Source organism: Micromys minutus, assembly GCF_963924665.1.
Source record: "Micromys minutus genome assembly, chromosome: 1".
NCBI classification, from domain to species: domain Eukaryota; kingdom Metazoa; phylum Chordata; class Mammalia; order Rodentia; family Muridae; genus Micromys; species Micromys minutus.
Genome location: NC_137969.1, coordinates 249,989,086 through 249,999,284, shown reverse-complemented (window position 1 = coordinate 249,999,284; position 10,199 = coordinate 249,989,086). Strand labels below are relative to the sequence as shown.

Here is a 10,199-nt window from a genome sequence, read left to right as displayed (position 1 = left end):
CCGGGCAGCGCTGGGGAGCGCACGCGGGGATCCGCAGCCCCTCCGGCCGGCGCCAGCCTGCCAGGTGACCCGGGAAGGAGCCGCTCCCGGAGTCCCCCAGAGCCTCGGAGGGGTCAGCCTCCGAGAAAGAAAAAAAGCAGGCAGCGCGCAGAAAACCCAGAAAGAGCCGAACCGAGGCAGTTTTTTATTGCTTTCGGGTTTTTTTTGAGGGGGCGGGGTGAGGGGGTACGAGACAAGTCCCCAAGTTTTCTTCGCTTTTTTTTTTTTTTTTTTTTTTTTTGCTTTTTTGAAATTTGTTTGCATTTTTTCCTCCCCCCTCCCCTTGGGTGGAAGTGCGCGTTCCACCTACCAGACCCCCGAAAGAAAAGTGTCAGAGGCCGGTGCAAAACCCGGCGTAACTTCAAGAAGACATTTACAAGTCTAAGAGGCCAAGCACTTTGAAGAAGTGTGAGAGATATTTTTCCTCCAAAAGAATATATTTTTAAAGAAACCGGCCAGCCCGCGGCGAGCAACAGCAGTTTTATAATTTATTTTAGCCTTTCTCTATTTTAGAGCAAGCCATCTTCCTGGCTTTTTCTTTTTTCTTTTTGCAAAAACAAAAACAAAAACACAGCCCAGAAGAAAGAGCAAAATAAAGACGAAGAAGAAGAGGAGGAGGAAGAGAGGAAGGGCAGAGGCACCAACCCGGGCGGAGGAGGAGGCGCGGCGGCGGCGGCTCAGACCCCCTCCCCGGCCCGCATCTGTGCAAGCTTTCCGGGCGATGCCAGAATAGATGCCGGGGCAATGTCCCGCCGCAAACAGGGCAACCCGCAGCACTTGTCCCAGAGGGAACTCATCACGCGTAAGTGTCTGCCGTACGCGCGAGGGGCCGGCGGCTGGGGCTCCGGGCGCCCGGGGCTGGGGACACCAAGCCCGGCGCAGCGGCCGAGCGTGGGGCTCTGGGAAAGTTTCTCTGCAGCCGGGGGGCAGCCGCCGCGGGCTCCGGGCCGGGAAGGGGGCGCGCGGGCTTGCAGGCGGCTGTGCGCGCCGAGCCCGGCTGGACGCTCGGTCCTCCAAGCGGCGTGTGTGGCGGCGGCGGCGCTGGTGGCGGGGTTTGGAGAGGAGGGGGAGGGGGCCGGGGAGCGGAGGGGGAGGGGGAGCCGGGAAAAGTTGGCGAGCGCGTGGGTCCGCGCTCGGAGGAGCGGGCGGACGGAGCCCCGGGTGCGCCCTGGACCCGGGGACCCGCAGAGCAAAGGGGTGGCCGCGGGCTTCGGGTTCCCGGTCGCTGCGCCCCGCCAGGCAGGGCGCCGACCGCGCCGCTGCTAGGATTCCGAAGCCGCCGTCCCCTCCCCTCCTCTCGCTATTTGCAAAAGAATCCAGCTGCGCAGCTGTTTGCTGGGCTGGAGCACCCCCTCCTCATTTCCCCACCTCCGTCTCCTGGGACGGTCTTGTCTTCTTTCCCCCCCAACTCAAAAAAAAGGTGTGGGGGGAGGTTTTGGGTTGGTGGAAAAAAAAATCCCCGCCACGAGTTAAAAAAAAAAAAGAGTCATTAGTGGGAAAAGAAGGATGCTCTTAGAACAGTAAAAATGAAGAGGGAGGGAAAAAAAAAGGAAGGGAAGAAAATGCCTATCATTCTCTTATCCATCTTTCTATCTCTGTATCTTTCATCTTCCCCATCTAAATAAACAAGGCAGGTCGCGGTGCAAATCCGCCGGATTTCAAGCAAGTGGCGGGGCTGGCAAAAGTCAGGCAGCAGGGCAGACACTCGGCAGCTTCCAACGCCCCAGCTGGGTTCATTTAGAAAAGAAAACGCCAGCGCGAGCCGCGCAGGTACACAGTTCTCCCGGAGCCCGCCGGGTCCCCGCGCTGCCACCAGCGAGGTCGGCTTGCAGAGCTCTGGGACGCCCCGGCCGCAGCCTGCGCGAGTCTCTCCCCGCAGGTTTTTTTTTTTTTTTTTTTTTTTTTTGGGTCGAGGTTTCTTTTTTATTTATTAAAATTTTTATTGCAATAGAAATAAAATTCCCTCTGGGTGCCATCCAGACCTCAGGCAGGTTGTAATCTCGCCATCCTTAGGTCACCTCGCTGCGTTGGGGCCGGGCTCCCCGCGCTGGAGCTGGAGAAGCCCGAGAATGACGGCCGCCGCTGAGGACTGGCTGCCCTGCAGCCGAGAGTCGAATATTTATGTTATATTTTAAAGAATTTAAATAAATAAATAAATATATAAAGGGGTTCTCCCCTCCCCTCCAACCCAGCACAGGAGCCATCTGCTCGAAGCTACTGCTGTTCCCTTCTCTCCTTTGTTACCGCAGACACGTTAGTAAGAATTTGTGCGTTTATTATGTTTATTATTATTATTATTATTATTATTATTATTATTATTATTATTATTATTATCTTGGGGTGCATATATATTAAAGTGAGGTTCTTGGGAGAGGAATGTCTCTTAAGGGGAGAAGAGAAGGAGAGCCTCCTTTATAATTTTCAATGTTGAAATGTCAAAGGGGACTTGCTGGTTGCGTTTAAGACAAAATGGTTTGCAACCAAATTTGAGCCTGGTCTCATCAAGATCCTTTTGACCACTTGACATTTCTTCTTTTAGAACGGCAGCCACGGGTTATTTTACTGTCCCTACCTTTAGGTAAAGTGGTTGTTAAAACATCCACACTTCCAGATCCTAATTTGCCGACACCCCCAGTCCCCTGTATAATTGCAAGAATTGTTTTTGAGGAGGGGAGAGAGTCTGTAGGAAGAGGGAGAAGCTGGCAGCTCCCCCCCCCCTCCACTGGAGCATTTGCAGTATTAGGGGAAAGACAGATAGATTTGCTGTCCCTCTCTGGGCATCCGTGGGACATCCTGAACAAGCTCTGACCAGAGGGACGGGTGGCAGCTGGGCCTGGGGGGTGAGGGATGTGACATCCTTCCATGCATTGGTTCTCTGTCTCACCCTTGCTCAGAGCAGCTGGGAAAAGCAGCAGAGGCAGAGAAGGCAAGAATGCTGAAGAGGGAAGGGGGGGCAGGAGGCCAGGCTACTGAACCATTCTACCTGCCTTCTGGGGGGGCCCTGGGAGCCTGGGCATTGTTTCAGGGGGGCTGGTCCAAATGGTGTTCAGAAAAGCAGCTGGCTTTTCTGTCTGTGCTGTGTCACCCCAGAAGTGGCAAGATCAGGATGCAGGAGATACAGTGTAGCCCAGGGAATGTGACTAGCTATGAGCCACGGGATACAGGAGCTCTGTTTGCAAAGGGACTGGCCAGCCCAGCAGGTGCTGTCTTAGCCCCTACAGGCACCCATTCCCATGTGAGATTTCAGATCCGAAGGAAACCATCTAAAACGTGGCCGATCACTTGAGTGGCAACCTTGGGCCTGTGGGGCAGCAGCTTAAGGTTCTTTGAGGATGATGCAACTTAGAATAACTGATGGCCCAGAAAAGCACAAAAAAATAGCATCCATGATCTTGGTGCATGTGTGCGGGGTAGGAGAAAGGCTTCATAGTGTGTTAAGGTTACAGGCATGACGGGTAGGAAGGGGACTGAGGTAGCTAAGGGATTGGGAGACAGCTGGAAAAGAAGACCTGGGCTTCTGGTTTGTTTCAAAATGTTTGACCCAGATGGATGCGGCTTTTCAAACAGGAGGGCAGACACAGACATTAGTAAAAACAAACAAAACAGCCCCCCCCCCCCGGGGGGGTGATGGTAGAAAGGAGGTAAGGGAGAAAGCAGTCGCTGGCCAGGCAGAGGGAAGGGCCTTATACCAGCCATACCAGGCAGGGTCAGGCAAAGGAAATGGATTCTGAGGTCCTCGGAAGAGCTCAAAGGTTTTCTGAAGCAATGTGGAGGCAAAGCTGAGTGGTCAATTGCACAGGCCCCCAATGAAGCCAACTTTTTAATAACCCACCAACAAGTCCCCCAAGGAAGGATAGCAGTTTTGGGTATGCATTCATAATTTTGTACAACAGCCAGAGACCCAAGATTTGCCGCAGAAGATAGGCTGGTTGTATTTTATCCCATGCTACCCTCTGCAGATTGCATTTCGTGGTTGTTGTATGTTTTAAAAGTGGCCACATTCACAGTTGTCTGAACCCTAGGGTATACCTCTAATGCTCCACCTACCTTACTAAATAAACTATGTCTCTGATAAATTTCATAGGACATGAAACAACACTTCCTTCCTTCCTTCCTTTCTTTTTCTTTCTTTCTTCCCTTTTCTTTTTATCTTTTTGGTAGTTGGGTAGGGGCAGTGCAGTTTACCGTTTGCACAGAGGGGAACCCCCGTGTCATTAGAAGTGTAGTATGTCAGCAGCTTGGATTCCACGGTAGAATAAAAAAATGTGTTCGCCAAAGGTGTTATGCCAGGTTGATTTTACTCATTTGTAATTCACACCCGAGAGAAAACAGCCACAAGCACATTTTAACAACCCCTCATATTTTTAGAGGAGACTTTTCTTTCTCTCTCTCTTACTGAAGATTTTTGTATCTGTACTTGCTTCTTGTTTGGATGGGGGAAGCTGGCTATCTGCATGAGCCCCAGCTTTGGCAAATTTTGTCTCTAGTCTTCAGGATGTTTCATAACAGAAAAAAAACAGGTCAGCTGTTCAGTCTTGGGGTGAATGCAGTTGCTCATGGGGAACTGGCCTCAGAGACTTGGAAAGATTAGGATTCGATGGTTAGATACACTTTTCAGCCAGCCACCAAAGGACCCTGAAGCTCTTCCTTGGTCAGTGTTTGGTGCATTTGACAGTAATCTCAGGTGAAACCGACCTATGTCAGTCTGCTTACAGACACTGAGTTCCTACAGACTTGACTCCTGCTCGATCCTCCTCTCCTTTATACATCATTCCGCACCTTCTGTCTTCATCGTCTTGAACTCTGTTGCTTCCTGTGATAAAATAGTTTCCAAAGTAAACTTTCAGGGGAATTTGCTTTTGGTTAAGGGTAAAAAAAAAAAAAAAAAAAAAAAAAAAGCCTGATGCTCCAAGCCGCGCCTAGCGCCTCTCGTCAGCTAGGGGGCGCTCGGTGCCCGTGTCATGGCTGCGGTGCCTCGGCCGCTTTGCCTGGGAAGCCGCTTCCATCAGCACATTGGCCGCAGCGGCTGCCACAGCAGCGGCTGCAGTTTGTGTCGCTGCAAAATGTCTTAAGCGTGAAGTTGTAATATTGATTTTCCTGCAGAGATTTGTGCAGGACAAAATGAGAATATAAGTTTGAGAAATCTATTTTCAAGCCATTGCTATCGATTTGTAAGCCCTTACCTAGAAGGTGGGGAGGCATTCCCCCCCCATTTCCTCTAATTTCCTTTACTTTTTAAGTAATTAAAATTGTTATTTCTGAATGGGTATTTTGCTCCTCTTTGGTCTGTCCATAGTCTTGACGTTCTGGACATTTTGTTTTGTTGGGTAAGCATTCATAGTCCACCTAGGGAGTCTGGGGAGAGTGGTCATCATTTTAGGGGTGGCCCATCTTAGTGCATGTTCCCGGAAGGTGGGGAATCACCGTGGATTGCTGCTTAAGGGAGTTGTGGACCCAAGACGACTTGATGAATGGCCGTCCTTTCAGCTCCAATTTGATATCAACTCTTGATCCCATCTATTCCTCATTGAGCCCAGGGAACTAAGGGAAAGAGCACTTTCTCCCTAACGATATAGCATAATTCAGATAGCGTGGGTGATTTTGTTTGCAAGGAGTGTGTGCTAGCTGGTTCCAGTGAACCTCTCGCCTCAGAGAGTTCCCTTCATAGGTGACACGCCAGGAAGCGATATCGCTCCTCCAAACATGTGATTTAGTGCCGGGGAATGCGAACGGGTGGATGGTGGGGTTTCAGATCTATGATGTCTGAGCTTCAGAGTTCAGACGGCACAGTGAGCTGGAGTCGTACGTGAGCTCGGTGGACAAGCTGAAGAAGCTTGCCCTGACACAGGAAAGTGCTTTATTCTAACCTGAAAGAGAAATAAATTAGGTCAGACAAAAAAGCCTTAGTTGTCATCGGCTGGAGGAAGAGGGCCAGCCATTTATCTGATGATGTCTCTACTTCATTTAATGTTTGAGTCTGGCCAGTCGTAAGCATACCAGAGAGGCAAACACAGGGTAACTGAAGAATGTAGGGGCTCTCAATCTTGGGACCTGGGCAATGGCTTATGGCTTACAGAGAACTAGGTTCTTTCTTTCTTTCTTTCTTTCTTTCTTTCTTTCGCTTGCTTTGTTTGGTTTGTTTTTTAATTCAGTTTATAGGAAGCCCCAATCATTTACCTTGGAATTTGGGGACCTCCCCATACTGTGATTACACACCAACACAGACATTCAATTCGGGCGGGGGGAATTATGAGGGTGTTGGGACAGACAGCGGCTAGATGTTTTCCTGTGAGAACCTCTCTTTCATGAAGGAAGGATTCTTTGGCTGCCTGGTTGGGCCTTTCTTTTAGCTTAAACTCTCCAAGGATTTTGGTCCCCAGGTTAGGTGAAAAAAAATCCATTGGGTGGGTGGGGGCTCTACTTTGCAACACAAGATCATGATCAAGGTCTTGGTGCTGGCTGAGCAATCTGCCCTGAAGACTCCATTAGCTGTAGGGAGAGTTGTTTCTGCTTAGTTGGGAGGAAACAGAAGAATGCTGGGGTTGGTGGTCCTGTGTCATACAGCTGTCCCTACTGATCCTGCCTGGGGGGGGTGTCTTCTCCACTCTGCCTCAGTCAGGGAGCGGATTCCCCCATCTCATGATCCAATTTCCCATTCTAGGGAGCTAAGTGAGATTCTAAGGGCCTGTAAGATTTGCCCACATTCTGTTCCCCAGGTCTGTAACCTCCCTCGAGTGCTTGGTTTTCCCAGGATGTGCCTACAAATGGCTGGAAGGAGGCTGTCAGGTAGACATAGTTCTGACTCTCATCAGGAGCTACGAGAGAGGTGAACTCAGCAGCCTCTTGTTTACTGAGCCGGGCTGTGTTCCGGGGACTCTTGGGTGGTGTTTTGACATATGCAAGTCTTTTGTGTAGTTGTCGAAATTTCAGAATTTTGTTCTTTTCTTCTTCTCTCTCTCTCTCTCTCTCTCCCTCTCCCTCCCTCCCTCCCTCTCTCTCTCTCTCTCTCTCTCTCTCTCTCTCTCTCTTTCTCTCTCTCTTTCTCTCTTTTTCTCTCTCTGTGGCAGCTGATAATTTGCTTGGGTGTGGAATTAGCTAGCTCGAGCTATTTACCGCAATGAAATGCCAGACCATACAAAATTAAGTAACTTCAAAGTAAAAAAGAGGGCAAAAAAAAAAAAATCCTCTGTTTTGCTATAACTTTTTACGACCTTGTTCTACTGAATTGCTAAACTACAAATACGTTTGCGAACTGCTCCAAGGGGCCTTCTAGAACAGCATGTGAAGGGACTCAGCAAGCAAGTCGGAGTGTCAGCATTACTCCCATTAAGTGCTCAGACAGAGGCACTGCTACAAAGGGAAGACGACCAAGTTGGAGTCGTGTTTGAATTTCTACCCTGGAGAGGAGGTGTGGGAAGACACGGTTACCCTTGTGGTCTTCTTGCCGGCTCTGAGTATCTGGATCCCCCTAGAGATAGCCTACGTCCGCTGTACCCATGGAAATCCTCCCCCTGTATCTTTGAAAACCCCAAACGTTAAACAAAACAAATGCTCTCATTTGGCTACAGAGAACGCTCTTATATCAAATCACTGCCAGCCCTGTTGTGGCTCTGAAGATGGAAGGCACCTGCAGCCTCACGGACAAATGTGTTTAGAAGGTGTTCTACCGTGGATGGAGATGTCCCCCACTTCCTTTTTTTTTCTTTTTTTCTTTCTTTCTTTCTTTTTTTTTTGTAAAGGCAACTGTTATCAAAGCCTTAGCTGATTTATTCTCATTCGTCCTGGGCGTAGATTTTCATGTTAACTTTTTCGTATGGTGAGGGCCTATGAAAATGCCTGTGTGGGATAAATTACCTTTTCCCTTCCTTAGTCTCTTAGTTTTGAGGAGATCTAGCCTCCTGAACTGTGTTTTTGTGCAGTGGGAGAGAAAGGCTTGGACTAATCCTGCAGAGCATCTTAGGCGATGTTTAGAGGCAGGCCTTAATCGGTCTGACTTTCCCTAAGGTGGAGCTGTTACAGGACAGTCTGTGCGGGTGGGGGGGCCCTGCCCCCATCACAGGATTTTTCTACCTGGAGTCTGTCAACCAAGGCTGTATAAGTGAGCTTCTCCAAGCAGTCAGGGCCTCTTCCTGGCTCAGAAACCTTCCAGGAAGACTGACTGGTTCCAGTATGCCTCTTGTTGGTCATATAAGGCCCAATCCAAGTCAGTTTCCCTGAAGAGAAGCCTACTCTGCCCTCATATTCTGTGCTGACTGGTTCCTCTGGGTCTTTATCCCACTTGTCAGAAATGGGGAAAATTCCAGGTTGGGTATCGTGGCGCTGGGGAGGTAGGCAGAGGCAGGTGGATCTCTGAGTTCAAGGCCGCCCTGGTCTACAGTGCTAGCTCCAGGGTAGCCAGGGCTACACAGAGAGACCCTGCCTTGGAAAACAAACAAACAAATGAACAAAAAAAAACGGCGAATTTTTTTATTTTGAGTTGTGTGTACACACAAAGCAGGCAGGGTGGCAATCTGGTGTGTATGCGTGCCTATTCCTCCAGAGAGGTGGCTTTCGGAGGGTCTTATGGGGATGCAGGGAAGAGACACGTGGGGCTTGCAGGGCACAGAGGGGGTGGGATAGAATTTTATAGGTCCTACACTGGACCTTGTTATTTGGGTAGGGGACCTAACCCTTTGTAGCCCCAAAGGGACATTTCTCTCAGCACGTGCCTCATTCTGGGTCCTAGCTCCTCTTCTCTGGGGGCTTCATTTTCCCCTCAGATGGAGAACTTTATAAAACCCCTCGTCATAGTGCCTTCCGTCACCTAGCCGTAGATCATCTCCTTCTCCAAGTACTGGCTCTTGCTCTTTCACTCAGCCTTCCCCTCCCTCTGGCAGGTTCTTCTCCCTTGGATCTAACACATTAAAAATTGATGGGCGCTCAGAAAGTGTTGTGCTCTGCCGGGTGCTTGTGTAGGTGGTGTTACTGTTGCTGTGTCTCTTGGTGTCTTGGCCCCTCCTGGGTGTCCACCTAGAATAGAATGAGAGGCTCCCTTTGCAGAGCGTTGGTAAGCCTGGGCTAGCTGGCTCCGGCTCTAGCTTCCTGGGTAGCCGGCATAAAGTCTCCAGTCAGAGGAGGCAGAGCTCGGTGGATGCTGAACATTCATACGCATTGTGATGGGGGCTGTGATGCTGGTGGCACACTGTTTTAACAACCTGTCCCCCACCTCCAGTCCTTCCTACCTTCCTGAAACAGTACTAACTGTGGGTTAGCCATTAAGGGTGGAGATTTGGAATTGAGCAGAAGCAAAGGGGGAACAGGAGGCTGCGTACTGTGTCTGCAGCAATGTGCGTGCCGGAATGTGTGTGTGTGTGTGTGTGTGTGTGTGTTGTGGTCTGTCTGTGTGTGTCTGCAGCAGTGTGAGTGTAAGTGTGTGTGTGTCTGCAGCAATATTCATGCAGGGCTGTGTGTGTGTGTGTGTGTGTGTGTGTGTTTAACAGCACACACAAATCATGGACCAAAGACAGCAGATCCTTTGGCTGGAATTCCCTGAGGGACAGGTGTAGGACTGTTGTTGATGGACTAGAGCGGGCAGGGCCCTAGGATCTGTGTGCACAGAGGGACTTTGGAGCTAGGTAAGGTCTTCTGAGTCCCGATGGAGGTTTGGTGGCTGCTTGGCTGAGCCAGTGTGAACAGCTCCTTTCCATTTCTGTCTTCTGTCCCAAATTCCTTCCCAGCGGAGCTGAGACTGAGGAAGTTTGCCTCAGGATCAAGGGTTCCCCTTCCACTTAACAGTGATGCCTATTATTATTTCTGAAGCCTGATTTCATTGCCTCTAAATGCGTTTACCAGCTGGGAGGAGGCCCAGCCTTGTAAATAAAATGTGGTTTTCTTGTAAAAGAAAATCTAACTCTCTCTCTCTCTCTCTCTCTCTCTCTCTCTCTCTCTGTGTGTGTGTGTGTGTGTATGTATTTGCTCACGTGCCTTAAATTTAATATTAAAAACCCTCTCCAATCCTGTGGTGTCTTACATGTGAGCAAGTTGCCGGCTGCATCCGTCCATTCGTTTTCCTCTTAATGAGTCAAACATTTTAGCAACGGCTCTCGGTATTTTGAGAGTAGTAATGGCCTGCAGGCTGCCTAACGCTTGGAGCTTTTCAGGAAAGCACGGAGCTTTTCAGG

General features: G+C 49.7%; 1 protein-coding gene across 5 annotated transcripts in view; it reads left to right on the top strand.

Annotated features, from left to right (window-relative positions):
- Positions 1-783: 783 nt before the first annotated feature.
- Positions 784-10,199, top strand: part of BCL11B (BCL11 transcription factor B) — a gene marked incomplete at both ends in the record, with an annotated part of 85,688 nt that continues 76,272 nt past the window's right edge. For all 5 annotated transcript variants that reach the window (XM_080908100.1, XM_080908099.1, XM_080908097.1 and 2 more), the window contains one exon: positions 784-841. In XM_080908100.1, the coding sequence (XP_080764226.1) occupies positions 784-841 (58 nt within the window). The remainder of the gene's footprint in view (positions 842-10,199) is intronic.